The sequence below is a fragment of the Delphinapterus leucas genome, chromosome 10 (assembly GCF_059928025.1).
Source record: "Delphinapterus leucas isolate spDelLeu-1000000601 "Yukka" chromosome 10, BTC_Dleu_Yukka2, whole genome shotgun sequence".
Classification (NCBI taxonomy): Eukaryota; Metazoa; Chordata; class Mammalia; order Artiodactyla; family Monodontidae; genus Delphinapterus; species Delphinapterus leucas.
Window position 1 is genome coordinate 36,316,337 of NC_143138.1, and position 21,475 is coordinate 36,337,811.

At 36.5% G+C, this 21,475-nt stretch overlaps 1 protein-coding gene across 1 annotated transcript in view; it reads right to left on the minus strand.

Annotated features, from left to right (window-relative positions):
* DNAH8 (dynein axonemal heavy chain 8) overlaps positions 1 to 21,475 on the minus strand; it is a 326,150-nt gene that overhangs the window by 293,394 nt on the left and 11,281 nt on the right. Inside the window, exons 4-10 of the mRNA XM_089918797.1 lie at positions 21,123 to 21,207; positions 15,147 to 15,298; positions 14,211 to 14,400; positions 13,548 to 13,711; positions 6,950 to 7,126; positions 4,614 to 4,727; positions 864 to 971 (exon numbers count right to left, since the gene is read on the minus strand). Coding sequence (XP_089774923.1) covers positions 864 to 971; positions 4,614 to 4,727; positions 6,950 to 7,126; positions 13,548 to 13,711; positions 14,211 to 14,400; positions 15,147 to 15,298; positions 21,123 to 21,207 — 990 coding nt within the window. The remainder of the gene's footprint in view (positions 1 to 863; positions 972 to 4,613; positions 4,728 to 6,949; positions 7,127 to 13,547; positions 13,712 to 14,210; positions 14,401 to 15,146; positions 15,299 to 21,122; positions 21,208 to 21,475) is intronic.

Sequence of the window (21,475 nt, forward strand, 5' to 3'; positions counted from 1 at the left end):
AACTAACATTTGAGTGGTAAGACAAAATGAAGTGATTTTCAGACATGCAGGAATTCAGGGGGTTCACCACAGAACTACTGAAGAATTTTTTTCAGCAAAAGAAATAATAAATCTAAGGCAGAGGAAGATGTGGAAATCACAAAACAGAGGTGATCAAAAATGCTAGCAATACTTAGATTTTAGTCTGATCACTTGTTGATTCATACACTGAAAACACAGTAACAATAATATGGAACTAGAAATCTCAATGTGGAACATGTAGCAAGGAGGAAGACAAGTGACAGGGAAGAATCCTAAGGTTCTTGCCTTGCTTGGGACATAGACAATGATTAAATCTATTCTTTGATCTAAAAGAAAGTTGAAATGTGACTGTTATGTTCTGCTTGAATCATTTATAAGTAAATTCTACTCCTGTGTTTCTTGGATGATTTTTCCAATTATTTAAAATAATTAATCATATGGCACTAAATGGGAAGATTTTACATAAACCACAATGTGGGTGGGAGTAGCTAAAGAAGCATTATTTTTCCCTTGATCATTATGTAGAGTCCTTCTTTGTTTCTTGTAACAGTCTAGGCACAGTTCTTAGCTCTTATGCAAAACTATTTGGAACAAATAAATTAGAAAATCATCAGTTACTTTTAAACAAAAAACCTGGGGGTTTACCTCTGACAAGCAGAAAGATCCTCTTCAATTAAATAAAACTGACTCCAGGCATGCCTTTCTTTTCTTTTCCACAAAGTATGAAAATACAGAACTCTGTGAGGCATCCGAAGTTCCCAATTCCCTTCCCTGGCTCAGAGGGAAAGCACTGTTAACCTTTTCACAGGGTTACAATGTGATTTCTTCCCTTGGAAACTTACCTTGATAAACAATGAGGTCATTCTCTCCGAAGTATTATAATACCTTGACACACTGTGAATCATTTTGATGGCATTTATCAAATTTTGTATCCCATGTGCCATGGAAACCTAAAATTGAAATATATTAAGCATACATTTATATTTTTAATAACCCCTATCCTATAATATTCAAAGCTCTAAACATACATAAAACAGTGTAACATTTTAATCTTAAAAGTCAAATTTTACTAAAAGCAATGTGGTATCCTTGACTGGATACTGAAACAGAGAAAGGACATGAGTTTTGACAAATGTACCAAGGTCATGCAAGATGTTAACAGGAGAAATTAGATGAAAAGAATTCTGTACTATCAAGGCAACTTTTCTGTACATGTAAACTTAAAATTTTATTTAAAGATAAAATATTGGAGGTGAAAGTGATTTTAAGTATTAATAGCTCAACTTGCTCTTTTTAAGGATGAAGAAACTGATATCTTAAAGGGTAAAGTGACTAATGTATGGCCAGAAAGCTAATTAGAAACAGAGTTCAGACTAGAACTCATTTCCTCATTATTCAACTCAATTCACCTTTCAGCAAACCTACTAAGTACCACGAAGTTCTGAGAATACTGGGAGATTTCCAAATATAAAGAAACTATCCTGGAGGAGGTCAAGGCAGGGTGGAAACGAAACACACAAAGAAGTGAAATAAGTAGAACAGCCTAGAGCCATCAAGTAGAACAGCATAGAGCAAAGCAGAGCAAGTGCATCCGAGATATCAAACTATTGCTAATGTATATTGAATGATTACTATGCGCCAGGCACTAGGGGAAGAGCTTCACATATTATCTTAATTTATGTTGACAATGACCATTTTTTAAAATATTTATTTATCTATTTGGTTGCACTGGGTCTTAGTTGCAGCATGCATGTGGGATCTAGTTCCCTGACCAGGCATCGAACCCCAGCTCCCTGCATGGGGAGCATGGAGTCTGATCCACTGCACCACCAGGGAAGTCCCAACAATGACCATTTAAGGCAGGTTTGATTTCATCAGATCTAAAACATCACTGATTGTAAGACTGTACCACTGCTTTACAGTCTACTGAAGAAGGGGGAAAAAATGCTCAAGATGGGGAGTCTAACTCCTACAAAAAACTAAGCCACCAAACTATGCATGAAATTAACAAGCCATGGAGAAAAAGACAGGAATAAAGCCTACCTGTCCCAATCCTGCTCCTTGGGGGAGGGATGGAAAATAAACTATCCTGAGAATTTGTTCCACAAGCTGGTGCTCGCTCACTGTAGTCTGAATTCACACCCATGGTACCAAAAACAAAACAAACATTAGTTCTTTCCTTGCCCCACAAGGAAAGAACTAATAATCTCAGATGGTGTCAAGTCACGTTCACAATGATTCATAAAACCTGACTGACTGTAAGTTGTGCTCTGAATACAGAGATGTTAAAATGTGAAAGAAAAGTCTTAGAATCTATAAAATAAAGTGTTATGATTATTCCCATTTTGCAAATGAGAAAATAGAGATGTAGAGAAGTTAAGTACCTTGTCCAAGGTCCTAGAGCTGTAGCATAACCACAGCTATGTGCCCGAGATTTTGAGATCCTGCTTTTAACCTTGATGTAAATCATAAATCACTATGGAAGAACAACAGAAGGTCAATGGCCTTCCCACCCTCAAGGAGCTAGACTTTTAATTGCTAGGACAATTTAAAATATATAAAAAGATTTTTTAATAGTGGTGGAATAAATAAGCCAAGAAGAACAACTACTTTTGAGTGTACTGTATGTCCTAGTTATGAGGTGTAACCATGACATAATGAAATCAATTTTAGGTGGCTTATGGAAATTAGTATCGTCACTTTGTAGTTAACCCTGTATGTCAGAATTCATATTATACGTGTTATCTGTAGACCAAAAAGATTCTAATAAAAATATGCCTAGAAGGAGTCCCTTCCAGCCTCAATAAGGCAACTCTACAAAGAATGAAAAAGGCCTGGGGACAGTATCAAATGGGCCCACCGGGGAAATACCCTTCATCTGAATTTTAAACATCATTATTTATAATAGTAGCTCCTTGAGTGCACAGTTCTTATCTATACATAGTGTTCGCACATTTTATGCATAAAATATATTAGTCAATATGCCAACAGCACAATATCAAGATGATAAAATGAAACACAAAATTCATAAAATTTTATCAACAAGAAATGGAAGCATGAGTCCTCTACACTTTTCCTGCTCAACTGACAGTTACAAACTAAACAGCAGCTTCTGGTTTATTTTAAGGAGAATAAAGAAAATGAGAAAAAAATAACTTTTGAATCTACAGAAATAGTTGGTATATGAGGGAGAAGAAATTATAAGACTTAATACTAACAGTTCTTCTCTAATTTCAAAAGATAATGTTAGAAACATTCCTACATCAGAGAATGTAAAAAGCTCAATGATAACAATAATAATAAAGTACATGCATCGCTAGAGGATTGAACAAAGTTTTTTAAATTACTAGGATGAAAAGAACTAAAACCAAAACTAAAAGATTTGAAAATTATATGAATTTAAATAAGTCTTTTGAATCAAGAAGTTGAAATTAGTATACCTTAAAATTTACAGGTCTTGGTAACAGCAAAAAGCATTATATCTTTCTTCCAAGTTTACTTTTTATAGTGAAAAGCTTTAAATATATTTTTAAAAGTACAGAGATGTTATAATATTCATATATACTTTCTCTTTTTTGCATGTTTATTTTATTTATACAATTTTTAAAGGATATGTATTCTTTTATTATGTTGAGGTACATGCCTTCTATACTCAATTTATTGAGCGCTTTTATCATGAAAGGGTGTTGTATTTTGTCAAATGCTTTTTCTGCATCTATTGAAATAATCATATGATTTTTATCTTTCATTCTATTAATGTGGTGTATCAAATTTATCCATTTGCATATGTTGAACCATCTTTGCATCCCAGGAATAAATCCCCCTTGATCTTAGTGTGTGATCCTTTTAATGTGCCATGGAATTTGGTTTGCCACTGTTTGTTGAGAATTTCTGCATCTATATTCATCAGGAATATTGACCTGTAATTTTATTTTCTTGAGGTGTTCTTATCTGGCTTTGGTATCAGCGTAATGCTAGTTGGGCACTTTCTTTTGCTCACTCCTGGGTCACTCACTCTAGGGGAAGCGAGTTGTCCAGTGCAAAGGCCCATGTGGTGTGCAATAGAAGTGGACCCTCCCCAGTCAGCCTCCCCTTCAGAAGAGACCACATCCCAAGACAGCAGCTTGACTGCAGCCTCATGAGAGACCCTGAAGCAGAGGTACTCAGCTATGCCGTCCCTGAATTCCTGACCTACAAAAACTGTGATATAATAAATGCTTATTGTTTTAAGCCACTCGGTTCTGGGGTAATTTGTTATGAAGCAATGAATAACTAATATATTTGTCTTGCTCAATTCACAAATCAGGTCATAGTTATGATAATGCTATATATTTAAATGTAGGTTAAAATAATAAATATAGTTTATAATTAATTACAGATATATAATAGGAAAAGATATCTTTTAAATAACTTTTTTTCAATATGTTTTACCCAATACACACACATTAAATTCATTTTATGCGCTAATTTTTATTTTATTTTTTTAACATCTTTATTGGAGTATAATTGCTTTACAATGGTGTGTTAGTTTCTGCTTTATAACAAAGTGTATGCACTAATTTTTTAAACTACACTTTAAAAAGAATACTTACTAGATCACAGTTATAGAGAGGCTGACATACTTTTTCTAGAGTGTACAAATATCTGACATTATCTTTTGATTCATTTGCTGTATCTGTGATTCTTGCATCCAAATCACGCCAATTCTAAGAAAAGAAAGTATAAGAGTCCTATGAAACATCCAAATATATCACTGTGCTACGGTTTAATCATGAAATTCAAGCTGTCTTCCCTAATCATACATATACTAAAAGAGTAGATACTTAAATATGATTGATATATCTTTTTCTTATATTATTTAAGACTTAAAGTTATTATAAAAACCTTAAGTGACTTACTAAAACTGAAGGCTCATTCTGTTTGTAATTAACATTCTGTCTATTGGCTTAAACCAGACCTGCTTCTACCTGGAGTGACTTTTCTAGGTTAGAAAAGTGACATTACATTATTCTGGGTCTTCAGGAAAGAAAATATTCCATCAGCAAAGTGTATTTTTCATATCCAGAAATAATGTGCAGAGATGTTCAGGGACCATGGCGGTTTGCCTCATCCACCATACATAACAATTGATTAATAGCCATAGTAATAAAGGACTACTAGAATCAGAACAAAACAATATCTGAAACTTTCTGAATGAGGGAAAGATATAAACAAACAATTCTCAGGAGAATAAATGCAAATAGCAAACAAACTTTAAAAGATGCTCAACTTCATTATTAATAAGGAAAAGGCAAAATACAACAAGCCATTTTCCACATGTTGGACAGGCAAACAAAAATTTTTAACTGATAATAAGTATTAACAAAGTTGTGGAGTATACACCCTAGGGAAATACTTGCTTGAAGGCATGTAGAGGCTTTAACTGTAGTAATGTTTGTGAACACATAGAAAAGGAACAATTTTCCTCAAAAAGTTAAACACAGAATTACCATTTGAGCCAGAAATTCCACTCCCAGGTATATACAAGAAAAATGACAACATATGTCCACACAAGAACGTGTACAAGGGGCTTCCCTGGTGGCGCAGTAGTTGAGAGTCCACCTGCCGATGCAGGGGACACGGGTTCGTGCTCCGGTCTGGGAAGAGCCCACATGCCGTGGAGCGGCTGGGTCCGTGAGCCATGGCCGCTGGGCCTGCGCGTCCGGAGCCTGTGGTCCGCGGCGGGAGAGGCCACGGCAGTGAGAGGCCCGCATACCGCAAAAAAAAAAAAAGAACGTGTACAAGAATGTTCACAGCAGCATTATTCATAATAGCCAAAAAATAGAGATAATGCAAATATCCATAAACTGATAAACAAAATGTGGTGTTATCTATAAAATGGAACATTATTCAGCTGTGAAAAGGAATAATTACTGATACATACTACAACATGGGTAAACCTTGAAAACATTATGCCAAGTGAAAGAAACCAGTAACAAAAGACCACAATATTATATGATTCCATTTATATGAAATGTCCAAAACAAGCAAATCTATAGAGATAAAAAGTGGATTGGTGGTTACTTAGGGCTAGAATGAGGGGAAGGAGACAGAGGGAGATGGGAGGTGATAGCTAAAGAGTACAGGGTTTCTTTTTGAGCTGATGAAAATGTTCTAAAATTGATTGTGGTGATGGTTGCACAACTCTGTGAATGTACTAAAAACCACTGAATTTTGCTCCTTAAATGGCAGAAATGAGTAATATGTGAATTATATCTCAAGACTGTTGAAAAAAAGAAAGGAAACAATTTGTCTAAAAACAAGAAAATGATTAAATAAAACCTGATGCATTAACATTATGGAAAACGAAATAGCCTGATCTGATAGGTATAACTCTCCAAGATATGCTGTTGGGGGGATCAGGGAGTTAAAGAAAAATAGAGTATGATGATGCCATGTAATTTTAAAAATTTAGAAACACAAAACAAATATATATATATATTTTTTTTTTTTTTTAAAGGAAGAAACAGAAAAGGACCTGGAGAGAATCAAGCTAAACTGTTAATAAATATGACCTCTAGGAAAGGAGATGGAATAGTGGGGATGAGATGTAAGATAGAGGACATTTTTGCTTTTGACTTTCTATATAGTCCTCTAATTCAATAAGCCTCTATTGATTTACAATTTCAAAAACAATTTAAAAATAAATAGCAATCACCCCATAGTAGTACTGTCAAAATTGGTGTGTGAAATATTGAGAAATAAATTTTCATTTCTATACTTCCTTTTCCTCTTCTGGAAGTAACGATGGTACAAGAGAAAGCCTTACTCAAAGTTTTAACACTTCTAAATACATGGTGCAAAGTATATGATGCGAAGAAGCGGTTCAAGAACGGTAATTTTCCAGTTGGTTGCTCTGAAGTAAACTTTAAAATACAAGGCCTTTTACCTTTAAGAGTTTGGAGTGTGCAACATTAAGCACATTTATAACAGCCTTACAACTTGGCCCTTTAATCTGTTCAATGATATAACTGAATTTGGCTGACATGCGTTTCCAGTGTTCCAGTTCAGTGAGAGGACCTGAGTCATCAGCTTCTTTTCTCATCTGCACACTTTCAATAAGTACCTGCAATCAGAAAAGTTCACAGAGTATAGAAACGTTACTTTCTTCTTTTAGAACCTCATTATTTGCACCTTTTCAAAGAAAGTTAAAAGTACAAATAACATCCAACACTGAATAATATTAAGAACTCTTAGCAAACTAAGACTAGAAGAGAATTTCTCTACCATGATAATTAGTACCTGCCAAAAGTCTGCAGCAAACATCATACTTGTTTTATATGTATATTATAATTTTTAAACATCTTTATGGGAGTATAATTGCTTTACAATGGTGTGCTGGTTTCTGCTGTATAACAAAGTGAATCAGCTATACATATACATATGTTCCCATATCTCCTCCTGCTTGTGTCTCCCTCCCACCCTCCCTATCCCACCCCTCTAGGTGGTCACAAAGCACCGAGCTGATCTCCCTGTGCTATGTGGCTGCTTCCCACTAGCTATTTTACATTTGGTAGTGTATATATAAGTCCATGCCACTCTCTCACTTCGTCCCAGCTTACCCTTCCCCCTCCCCGTGTCCTCAAGTCCATTCTCTATGTCTGCATCTTTATTCCTGTCCTGCTCCTAGGTTCTTCAGAACCTTTTTTTTTTTAGATTCCACATATATGTGTTAGCATATGGTATTTGTTTTTCTCTTTCTGACTTGCTTCACACTGTATGACAGACTCTAGGTCCATCCACCTCACTACAAATAACTCAATTTTGTTTCTTTTTATGGCTGAGTAATATTCCATTGTATATATGTACCACGTCTTCTTTATCCATTCATCTGTCGATGGACACTTAGGTTGCTACCATGTCCTGGCTATTGTAAACAGAGCTACAATGAACATTGTGGTACATGACTCTTTTTGAATTATGGTTTTCTCAGGGTATATGCCCAGTAGTGGGATGGCTGGGTCATATGACAGTTCTATTTTTAGTTTTGTAAGGAACCTCCATACTTTTCTCCAGAGTGGCTGTATCAATTTACATTCCCACCAACAGTGCAAGAGGGTTCCCTTTTCTCCACACCCTCTCCAGCATTTATTGTTTCTAGATTTTTTTGATGATGGCCATTCTGACTAGTGTGAGGTGATACCTCATTGTAGTTTTGATTTGCATTTCTCTAATGATTAGTGATGTTGAGCATCCTTTCATGTGTTTGTTGGCAATCTGTATATCTTCTTGGGAGAAATGTCTATTTAGGTCTTCTGCCCATTTTTGGATTGAGTTGTTTGTTTTTTTGATATTGAGCTGCATGAGCTGCTTGTAAATTTTGGAGATTAATCCTTTGTCAGTTGCTTCATTTGCAAATATTTTCTCCCATTCTGAGGATTGTCTTTTCATCTTGTTTATGGTTTCCTTTGCTGTGCAAAAGCTTCTAAGTTTCATTAGGTCCCATTTGTTTATTTTTGTTTTTATTTCCATTTCTCTAGGAGATGGGTCAAAAAGGATCTTGCTGTGATTTAAAACATCATACTTAAAGATGAAATTTTAGAAAATACCACTTGAAAACCAAAGACAAGACAATTTTGCCACTATCACCACCTACTTCTATTCAACCAGGTCATGGAGATCATAGCACAAGATAAGGAAAGTAAACAAAAGGTATAAGAATTGGAAATAAAAAAACAATGGCATTATCATGGAGGGGATGGTTGGCCACATTTTAAAAATTCAAGAATATCTAAAGACAAACTTTTACAATTAATAAAAGTGAATAATTCAGTAAGGTTTGGGGCTGTATATATAAATATCAGTAGCATTTCTTTACAAGCCATCTAGCAATCTGAAAATGTAATTTCTAAAATGATAGTATTTGCTATAACAAATAATAACAATGTAAGATATCTAGAGATTAACAAAAAATGTACAAGACCTTTTTGGAGAAAATTAGAAAACTTACTTTCAGCACACAAAAGAAGGCCTAAATCAGTGGAGAAATACACCACATTCATGGATGGAAAAATTCAACAATATAAAGATGGAAATTTTCTCTAAATTAATGAAATGAAATTTATTTCATTCAATGAAATTTCCAGTCAAAATCTCAACAAGGTTTTCTTTTCATGATACTTAGCGAACTAGTCTTTTTTTTTTTTTTTTTTTTTTTGCGGTACGCCGGCCTCTCACTGTTGTGGCCCCTCCTGTTGCAGAGCACAGGCTCCGGACGCGCAGGCTCAGCGGCCATGGCTCATGGGCCCAGCCGCTCCACGGCATGTGGGATCTTCCCGGACCGGGGCACGAACCCGTGTCCCCTGCACCTGCAGGCAGACTCTCAACCACTGCGCCACCCGGGAAGCCCCAGCAAACTAGTCTTAAAATTAATTTGGAAGAACAATCAACCAGAAATAATCAATGCAATTTTGAAGAAAAATAATGAAAGGGACTTGCCATACCAAACATTGATTTAGTAAAAAGCAACATAAATTAAAGCAGTATGGTATGAGTACAAAAAACAAATAAGTAGACAGGTGGGATAGATAAAGGGGTCTAGAAACTTGATAGATATTACAAATTTGCTGGTAAAGAATGGACTACTAAATACACTTCTGAGACAATTGGCTAACCATATGGAAAAAGACAAAATTAGATTCCTACCTCACATTATACACACACAAAAATAATTCCAGAAAGATTAAAAACCTAAATGGTAAAACATTTAAAGAAAATATAGGAGATGGGGGTAAAACTATAAAGAAAAGCATGGAACTGAACATCATAATTGCCAAGAAAATGGTTACCACTAAGGAGAAGAAAAGGGAGTTAAAATTGGGAAGAAAAATGCATGGAGATTGCAAGGTGCTGGTAATGCTCTATGTCTTGTGCAAAAGTTACACAGGTGTTAATTTTACAATAATCTGTTTATTTTATTTTTATTCATTTGTTGTTCATTTCTGTATATTTCAGTATTTAAAATAAATAAATAATTTAGGAGAATATCTTCACAACACTGGAGTAGGAAAGTGTTTCCAAAATACAAAAAGCACAAAGCTTCTAGTCACCGGAGGTAACTAAATTGAGGCTGGATTACCATTTTTAAAGACATTTACATTAAAATGTAAAACTTCCACATGACTAAAGACACCAATACTAAATGAAAATGCAGGACACAATGGAGACCAACAAAAGATTAACAGGCGGAAAATATTCAAACTCCAACAATTCAGTTAAGATATCATCAAGCAATCTGAAAGAAAACTAGGTAAAGGATATGAACAGGCAATTCAACAAGGAGGAAATCTAAATAGCCATTAAACGTCCACAGCCTCAACAGTGTTCAGGGTAATGCAAAATAAACCAAGATACCATTTCACATCCAACATACTGGCATCCATTAAAAATCCAACAGTCCCAAGTGTAACGAAAGATATGAAGACATGGGAACTCCCATTTACTTCTGTAAAAAAATATAAGTTAATATAACCACTATTTGGAGGACCTTGTAGTACCCAATAAAAAATCTATAGTACTTCTCTCAGCCATTCCCTGGGAAACTCTTGAACGTGTGCAAACGAGACCAGAATAAAGATATTCATTGAAGATGTATTATTATTGTTTGTAACAGGAAAAAAAGTAGAAACAACTGCTTTCTGAGGGAACAGGTGAGTTCTCTACCTCCTTAAACAGAGGATACTAGACATAATTTGAATGTCTCCTAAATGTCTGGAAATCTACAGAATAAACGGATTCTCTCATAGAAGAATACCAGACAATAGTTAAGTGAATGAATTAAATTTACTTGTACCAACATGGATGAAAGAGAATGTTAAATAAGAAAAAAAAAACTGTAAAAGGATACCATTTATGTAAAGATTTTAAACACAAATATATATTCTGTATTTTCATATATATAAATTTATATATAATATAAAGCTTATAAATATGCAAATGCAATAAAAGTATAAAACTTTCAGGGGAATGGAGGAGACAATAACATCAGAATGGTGGTAATATACAGGGAGGGAGAGGAAAGGGCTGGAGGATTTAGTGAAAATAAGAGATCTGAAGCAAAAATAGCAAATGGTTAGTATCTGTTTAATCTCAGTGGTACTTACAGGGGTGTTTCTTATTTTCTGTACATTTTTTATGCTTATAACTTTTCATAACTACAATCGTGATGGAATTAAGAATACAAATGAGTCAAAATACACAGTTGATTTTTCAAACCTATGAAGCTTCTCTCTTTAATCCATGAAATGCTTGTAATTTTAACCATGGTTTATGGAACTCTTTCCTAATCTTATTATAAGTTTCTCCACCTCCTTAAATAAAGGATATAGACATAATTTAAACTTTTCTTAGTGGCTGAAAGTCTATATAATTTGAATCACTGAATTAAAGAATGAAAATGGACCTTAAAATTAACTAAATCAAGCAACACTTTTGATGTTTAATTCCTGCTACAACATTATTCATAGATGATAATCCAACCTCAAATCGGATACTTTCAGGGATACAAAACATTCCATTTTCGGGTGGGGGCGGAATTCTGTGAGAAAGTGATCCTAATAAAATCTCCCTCCTTATAACCATCATACTCCACTCTTAATTCTGCCTGTTAGGGCCATTACAGTACAAGTTTAAGTCCACATGAAATACCATCAAATATTTGAAGACATCACGTCACTCCTAGGCCCCCTTCTTTTTCAGGTCAAATATGTCCATGTACTTTCTTTGAATGACATTGTTCATATCCTTGGCCAAGTTTTCTCTGAAATGCCCATTTCTTAATGATTTATAGCCGTTCTTTACATATTATGGATACTAACTCTGTTACATATGCTGATAATATTTTCTCCCAGAAGGTCAATTATCTTCTAATGTTGCTTACAGTGATTTCTGCCATATGGATCTTACATTAATTTGTTTATATAGTCATAGATATGTCAGGTTTTTCCTTTCATGGCTTCTGGGGTTTGTATCTTAATAAGATATTAATATAGTTCTACATTATGTTCTGATTCAAGTATATTTTTTGTTCTATTTTTCACATTACTTTTTTAAGGCTGGATTCATTCACTCAACATGTTTTTGAGATTCATCCATGTTGTTGCATGTAACTCTTTTTTTAGTTTTAGCTTTCATATTTATGTCTATGATCCATCTTGAATTAATTTTTGTGTATGACAAGAGGTCAAGGTTTATTTTAGATATAATATTTTTTAAAGAAGTCTCCCATTTCTTGCACTGATTCTGCTTAACTGGAGACCATTTGCTACAATTGCCCAACATGATTTTCCTTTTTTTTTTTTGGCTGTGCGGCTTACAGGATTGTGGGATCTTAGTTCTTAGCTCCCCAACCAATGTGAAAGCGCAGAGTCCTAATCACTGGACCACCAGGGAATTCCCCCCAACTTTTCTTATTTCAAGTTGCCTAATCTCCTTAGGTTAAGCTATTTCTTTTGCTTGCTCATTTTTATAAAAGAAGATCTATTTTGATTGATCATGATAATTGGAGGAGATCTCCTCAGCCACTGTGTAGGACACAGCTTGAATTCCACAATGGCTTACAACTCCCTCTTCCTATGCCAACTGGCATAGTAGGCAGCTGCAGGAGTCCTTGGTGGACAATTACTTCGAGTACCTAGGGACACCTGGGAGCAAATTTTGTGGCCAGCACTCCAGGCCTTGATGGAGTTTCCAAAGTCCTCCAATTTTTCCACTCCAACTACACCTCCCTCCTTCTAACAGTTCTAAGAGAGGTAAAATCAGAAATGTTTTTCTCTAACTCTTGCTTGCTCAAGATTTTTCTCCCCTAGTCCTCATTCAACTGAAGATTTTCTTCTCCAGTTTCACTGTCCTGTGCCCACGAACTAGAGATCTGTGAGTTGGCTTCTAGAGTCCTCTTTCTGTTTAGAGCAATTACCTAATAATTGGTTGTGGTCAACGTTTGTAGTGTAAGTTGGCACCTCTCAGAATGTTGACATATACCCCATTCCTATCACTGCTTTTCTTACTGCCAGAGAAAATGTATTTGGCCAGAGAGCTGCAGACTTGCCACTGCAGTACTGATAGGAATGAGCCTAGTTTGAACCTCTCTGTCAACACAAACAATTCCATTGATCAAGCAAGAGGTATTTATTAAGTGTCTAGCATTGTGGCTATAGTCTCTTCACTGTGTACTTTTCCTCTCTCTCTAATGAAGAGCATAAACAATACATAAGATATTGGAGATAAATGCTGGCTATTTCTGTTTCTTCATTATTCCATTCTCAAGCCATAATGTTATGGTTTCCTCCTTAAAGTGGGAAATATCTTAAAGTTGATATTAAGTGGTCCAAAGAGAACAATGATTTTGCACTAGAATCAAAAATAGGTTGAATTTCATAGTAGAATCTGGAAGGCTCCTCTTCCCTTTACTTTTAGGGACAAAATGCAGTGACTAGGACACAGATAAGAACCATGACTCATATCTGGTGAAATCACTCAGGTCGGCTCACCTGTTCAATCTGTCTGTACCATATCATCAGCACGTCCTCTAGCTGACGAACAGTTTCTGAATTGCTAGCTGCGAGTGTCACTTCTTCAAAGGTATGCAGTTTGGAAAAATCAACATTGTCTATCTTCTTTAACTTAACTGTTCCCTCAATACTTATTCTAGCACCTAAAAGGGAAAAAATAATATTGACAAGAGGTGTTTAATGTCAATCCATTAAATGCCAATGTGTGGTTTCAAGCTGTAATTACTAAAATGTTAGAGATCTAACACTTTATAGAACTATAATTCTAGTTGATCATTAGACTGTGACTATGATTTATTAATAAAATTGCATATTTTAACAATATGAAATAATATAATTTATATTTTAAAAAGAGTTCATCGTAATGTATATATTTTTAAATATGGTAAAAATTTTCTCAAATAATATAGGAAGAGAATCCTCCTTCTACAATGGGAGATATAAAAGAAAATGTATCTTATGCCTTCAGAGAGAAGGAAAGAGAAGTTCTAATGATTTGATATCTTATCTCTAGGTCTCATAATTGCTTTGATTAACATCTTCTATTAAGATGGAAATGTTTTCTCTAATGCTTATTTTTAATATCTTATAGTTAATTTGCTCATTTGTAGTAACTGATTAAACATTAAATACTATACTTACCATCTAAAGATGAAAGGTATCTGCTGATGGTTTCAGTGAAAATGTGTTTTTCAGATTCTCCTTGCTGGGACTGGTTTAAAGCACCCCAATTATTTGTTGCAAGAATAGCTGGTAGAAATATATTTGCCAGCATATTCCTAATGCCAACTAGGAGTCCTTCTGATACGTCCAGAAAAGTAAATAGCACTTCCTAAAAGGGTAGTGTTCACATGTTATTTTACATGCTGATCCCATTAAAGAACTGAAAATCATAACCTATTTTACATTACAATAAGTATAGACAATATATCTTATAAACTATTAGGAAAACTTAAGTGGTGAATATTAAGGTTCTAAAATCAACAAACTTATGTTCTGCCCACACTTAACCATTCACATACTTGCTCATCAAGTAAACACTTTCCCTGGTGCTTTAATTTCTGCATAGGGAAGGAGATATGGCCTGGAGTCCATATAATGTGAGGGAAATGAAACTGAGCCTCCTACATAAAGAAGGTTCTAGGTGGACAGTTGCCCTGTCCATGAAAAGGGGACGAGAAAAACTCTGTCAGTTGAGGTAAAAAGCAATGAAACTAGCCCTCTGCCCAGAAATTTGTATGGAAAAAACATTGGTCAAAGGGTACTAACTTCCAGTTATAAGATGAATAAGTTCTGGGGATCTAATGTACAGCATGGTGACTGTAGTTAACGATACTGTATTGTATACTTAAAAGTTGCTAAGGGAGTAGATCTTAAATGTCATTACCAAAAAAGAAGAAAAAAAGGTAATTATGTGAGGCAATGGAGGTGTTAGCTAATGCTATGGTGGTAATCATTTCACAATGTGTTAAATCAATTCTTTGTATACCTTAAACTTACATAACGTTATATGTCAATTATATCTCAATAAAGCTGGCAAAAATGCTTAACCATATATTTGAAAAAATGTAAACATACTTCATGAATATTTTTAGTATTTATAGGGACATCATTGCGACAGCGAACAAAAACTACACACACTCCTTTTAGTTTCTCTGGGGCTGCGTTGTCTATATACAATCTCATCATTTTTGCCCCTTTGGTTGCTCCAGCAATAGTTCGACCACATTCTGAAAACAAAAGTCAAGAACTTAGCATACGATTACATGACTGATCAAATGTGATAAATTACTGTGGATCTTACACCCTTGTTCCTTGCTTTACTTTAAGAAGTTTTCAATGTAATTATGGAATAAAATTTTTTGTCTACAAAAGGATGTAATTGCAAATCTTAAATTGCAGCCTCCTTGGGTGCCTTTCACTGAGTTCTGCACTTTGCTCCTTTTGGCCTGGCCTCAGGCAGGACTTTCACGCAAACCCTTCTCTTATCCCATTCTCAACCATTTGCCTCTTTAATCCTTGCTAATCTTTCGGATCTCAACGAAAATCCCACCTCTCAGGTAAACTTTCACTGACTCCCCCAAGAAGATCCTGTCCCCCACTACATACTCTCATAGCACCCGACTTATATTAAATCCTTCCTTGAACTAGTTTCAATGAAAATGTATCATTAGAAATCTTTCTTCGATGTTTAAAAACTATTTAAAATATGAGAATTCTGTTAGATAGCTAGTTGCAATATTTTTTTCTTTCTTTTTTTTTTTTTTAATTTTTTTTGGCTGCATAGGGTCTTAGTTGCGGCACACAGGATTTTCGTTGAGGCATGTGGGATCTTTTCTTTGTGGCGTGTGGGCTTCTCTCTAGTTGTGGACTGCAGGTTTCCTCTCTCTAGTTGTGGCATGCGGACTCCAGAGCACGTGGGCTCTGTAGTTTGCAGCACGCGGGCTGTCACGTGGAGGCGTGTGAGCTCAGTAGTTGTGGCATGTGGGCTTAGTTGTGGGACCTTAGTTCCCCGACCAGGGATCGAACCCGCATTCCCTGCACTGGAAGGTGGGCTCTTTACCACCAGGTACCACCAGGGAAGTCCCTGGTTGCAATATTAATAAGCAAACAATCAACAGTCTTCCTGTTCACAACCATAACCAATTTGAAATATGATCTAAGAAAATTTTACATCCCTATCACAAAACCATAAACATCTTTTGTCTGCCCAGCCCCCCTTCCTTTGGGTTTGGGGAATTTCTCCCATCCTGGGATTCTGGAGGACACCAGTCTCAGAGCCCTGCAGGGGTACACATATGAAAACTATACTAATTAGATTCTCTGCAAGACTGTAAATCTTGAATGCAGAGACACAAAGATAAAAGGGTATCTGAGCAAGGTCAATCTACTGATGAATCCAAAGAAACTGCCCTGAAATCCATGGAAATGCTCTATTCCTATTTTTCCCAAGGCCTGATTGTTCAGCTAGTTCTAAATTTTGTGAACCACCCAAATGTTTTAATATTTTGCTTACCTAAGCCAGAGTCTGCACCTTGCTTGCAGCCAAAGAACCCTGAGACATGGTATGCAGCAATGTAGAGCTCAAATGCTCATTCATGGAGGTTGGCAGAATTACCTTTACCCTTAATATTCTCCCTTTTTTCCTTGATAAGTGAACCTGAATTTGTCCCATTTAGCAATCTGTACATTCTCAGGGAGACAACTGCTTTCTCAGCCTCCCTAGCCCCTAGGGTAGTCATATGACATTAAGAATCTTGGGCTTTCCTGATAAAGGGGAGAGGTGTGACTAGTAGGCCCCTTTCCTACATGATGAAAACCTGTACATAATGTCTAGACTTCATCTTGCAACCACGTGGAACAAATATGAACACAAAGCAATGTGTTAAGAATGGCAGAATAGGGGACTTGCCTTGTGGCGCAGTGGTTAAAAATCCACCTGCCAATGCAGGGGACACCGGTTCGATCCCTGGTCCGGGAAGATCCCACATGCTGTGGAGCAACTAAGCCTGCGCTCTAGAGCCGGTGCTCTAAAGCAAGAGAGGCCACCGCAATGAGAAGCCCGTGCACCACAACGAAAAGTAGCTCCCACTCACGGCAACCAGAGAAAAGCCCGCACACAGCAACGAAGACCCAATGCAGCCAAATAAATTAATTAATTAAATTAAGAAAAAAAAAAGAATGGCAGAACAGAAATAAAATAAGAATCTGGGTTTCTGATGGCGTTACTGAGCACTTGAACCACTGCTAGCCACTGCCTGCCCAGTTATGAGAGAAAAATAGACTCCCTATTTGTTTAAGCTACTATTAGGATTTCCATTACTCACAGCTGAACATATTCCTGGCTTCTAAAAATCCAAATGCAGCTACACTAAAGAATACTATACAGCATCTTTTAAATTAGATAAATCTATATTTAATAACATAAAAAATGTCTAGGTTATACTGTCAAGTCCAAAAAGTCAGTCAAGAATAAAACGTGTTATATGATATTTTTAAAATGATACTAAGTGTCTACATGTTAGCACATGCATATAAGAAAGACATGTAGAGGAATACTCACCAAGCTGATAAATATATTATTTTTGGAAATAGCAAAAATAATAATTAAAAGTATGTTTACCCTTTCTTCTGGCAGTTCTCCTGAGAGTTCTTCCTAAAAAGTCTTCCTAATCCACGTAGAATTAGCTTCAATGATATTCATTGAGGCATTGTTTAAAGGAGAAAAAAGTTGTGAACAACCTAAATTCTAATAATAAGTTTTGAACCTAATAGTTGTCTCAGCCTAATGAAGTACAATGCAACTGTTTAAAATTTAATTGTGGAAATGTATCAGTGGCATGGAGAAGACAATATTATCAATTTTTAAAAGCTACCATAGAATAATATATAGAGTTGGATTACATTTTTATAAAGCATCTATAAATTGTTTTTTCTTAGCTCAATTAAATTGAAAAAAAAGGAAGCATATCTTGGGTGACATGGTCCCCAAACAGGAAATGCAATGTTTTTGAAAATAATTAAGAGAAGGCTGAACTAACTCTCATGGCTACTGAGTTCCTTTTTCTTTCTGAGACTGGGGTATAATCTTGGAGGACAAGACATTTTTAGGGAGTGAGGCAAAGTTTACATGGCACTTGCCCTGAGCCCAGCATAACCGCGGTCCTCCCAATCCCATGAGGTGAGTTCCATTACTGTTCCCATTTTACAGATGAGAAAACCAAGGCCCGGAGAGATGAAATAACTTTCCCAGTGTGACCCAGCAAGTAAAGAGTGGAGCTCGTCTTCACCACCTCACTTCTGACCCTCTCCAGGACCGAGCTTTAAACCAGTGTGTCAAACAGTGTCTATCTGTGATCTCCTCCTCCCTGCAGGCCCAGGGGTCTGCACACCATCAATGGAGGGTGTGATAAGCTCTGCAGTTTAAGAAAACAACATCTGGTCTGGGATACTCTCACCCATATACCAGGATACACAGGATAACCTGTCTAGAAGAAATGGAAAGTTTCACACTGTTGACACTGACTTGAAATCCACCCTGAGCTCCAAAGTTTGGACCAAGGCTATTTAGAAAGATAATTGTTAGGGTAGAGGGGTCTTAGAATCCAGCAGGGCACTGAGTATGGGGAAAGTGGCTTCCTTCTCAGTCCTACCTTGGCCCCTTACACTCTCATCCAGTACCCGCCTACTCCCCATCAAGCTTTGCCTCCTCAGGACCCACAGGGCTGGTGGTCTGGGTGAACAAGGCATAGGCATAGGCGCTGTCTGGAGGAACAAGTCATTGGGCTGCTGAAGTCTGCAGTGACCAGCACGATCCCAGGAGGGGCAGCAGTTTGTAGTTACTTGGTCACTCTTCCAGCTGAAGAATGCACGTCCCCCTTCTCATCTGTCTTGTACTTTCATAAATTTTGACAAAGAACGACCCAAAGCACCAGAGTGGGTACAAGGTCAGCAAACCACAAAGCATTCCCAGCCTCCAGCACATTTGGCGTAAGTGAGATGCTACTTGTGAGCCATAAAAGAGGTGATTACTTTCCTGGTTAAAGGCAGCAAGAATGCCGTAGGCTGTGGAAAGGTGGAGGCACAGAGAGCCCGTCTCAAACTTACCTCCTCATCCAGAAGCATCCTGGACAGCTCTGTCTGTCCGGTGTTGTAATCTTGGCACAAAAGGAATATTCTCACTAGCTCTACATTCTTGTTTTGGCCCGATAAGTTTGAAAATAATACTTTTTTTTTTTTTGGCTGAAAACTTGAGAGTTTCATTATTATTATTTATACTATACTCTTCCAAAGAAGGTTTGAGGCAATATAGGATAACAATAAATGCTATGGACTGAATGTGTCCCCCCAAATATATATATGTATAGCAGTATATATATATATACTGCAAAATACGATCCAACTCTACATATTATATATGCAACTCTGGATGTCAAGGAGTCAATGAACCGTGAATATGTCTTAGACTTGCAGCAATACTTATAATTTGGGTCGTTACAAACATCTAAATTAGTGATCAGAAGATAAAACTAGCAGAAGATAAAACTATATACATAGTGGTATATATACTGTGTATATATATGTACATATCTCATACATACTGTACATATACATATCAAAATACATAGAGAGAGGGAAATAAACACACACACACACACATATATACATATATATATATATATATATATATATATATATATACCAAAGAAGTTACAGAAGGATACTCATCAAGGAGTTAACTTGATTATTCCAAGTGAGTGGGAATGTGGGTGGTAGTTTTAATTTTTCTTCTAATTGTAGATATTTTCTCACCTTTCTATATTTTCAGCTATTGTTTTATTTATTTATTTTTATTTTTATTTTTTTTTTGCGGTACGCGGGCCTCTCGCTGTTGTGGCCTCTTCCATTGCGGAGCACAGGCTCCAGACGCGCAGGCTCAGCGGCCATGGCCCTCGGGCCCAGCCACTCTGCGGCATGTGGGATCTTCCCGGACCGGGGCACGAACCTGTGTCCCCTGCATCAGCAGGTGGACTCTCAACTGCTGCGCCACCAGGGAAGCCCCTATTGTTTTAATTTTTAATGAATTATGAAAATTTGGACCTTACAATAATGTCCCAGCATAAGAATTGTGAGAGACAGAAGATCAGTAGAGCAGACATAGTCACTAATCATGAGTCTACATATTTTGTTGGTGAAGAAAGACATATATATTAAACAATTAGATGAAAACAGAAGAACGTGATCAAGTGGTGTATTTTACAATGCAAACTTTAAAAGAGACAGGCATTTGGAGGATAGTGATGGATGTGGTTTGGAACACTCTGAGAAGGCTCTGAAGTAAAGAGAATGCCTGAGGCAATCCGGAGGAGGGGTAGGATTTGGCTGGGTGGAGACACTTAGGAGGGTGGAGAAAAGGGCACGGAAATGACTGGTGTGGACAGACAACCATGAAGACTGGCTTAGAGAGAGCAGCAAGTTCATGTTTGGCAGAATAGGAGATCAGACTAAACAAGTACTGTGTGTCCAGGTTATGACAGGCCTTAGTAGAATAAATGAAGAGTTTGGACTCAATCCAACAACAGGACAATGAAAGATTTACTTGGCAGGAATAAGTAGTATGGATTTCAGAGAGGAAATCTGGTAACAGAGATACTGGTTTTCAATCTGGAAAACTGGGGCAGGCATGAGATAGGAGCCTAAGCTTAAAGGCAGCAGAGGAGGGGGCTTCCCTGGTGGCGCAGGACCACAGGGAGTGACTGCTGTGCTTTCGGGTGGTTTCATGACTATTTCTAGTCATCTGACAACACGTGTACAAAATGCCTCTACCTGTTTCAAGGAAGAGGCAATTAAATTCTAGTGAAAATGTGTATTCCCAGGAGAGGTCAATGACTTCTATAAGGATGCTTTCTTCTTCAATCATTATAGCAATCTTGTAAGCTCCTGGTAAATTTTCTTTATAAATATAGGATTGTCTATGTATAAGAGAAAAGATATGCTGCACTTTAACATTCATTCACGAATAGCTGGCACGTTACCCTTGCAAAACATCCTTACCAAGACCAGGTACATCTCCTTCTTGGTACAAAAACTTCAATGTCTTACAACCATCTTTCACAAAAAAAAGAGTAAATGCTTCCAGCTGTTAAACAAAAGAGAAAATGATAATCAATAAAATGACTAAGAAACTATAATAAAATGAACCAAGCCCTGTGCTAGGCATTTTACATACCTTAGTCCTCATAGTTTTGTAAATAAAGAAAATGAGGCTAAAAGAGTTTATTCAAGGTACACAGAAGCAGGTACATCAGAGGCAGGATTAGAATCCGAACTAATTTAACTCCAAAATTATCATGGAATATAGGGTGAATTCTATTTCCAAACCTACATTACTTATCTACATATATAAG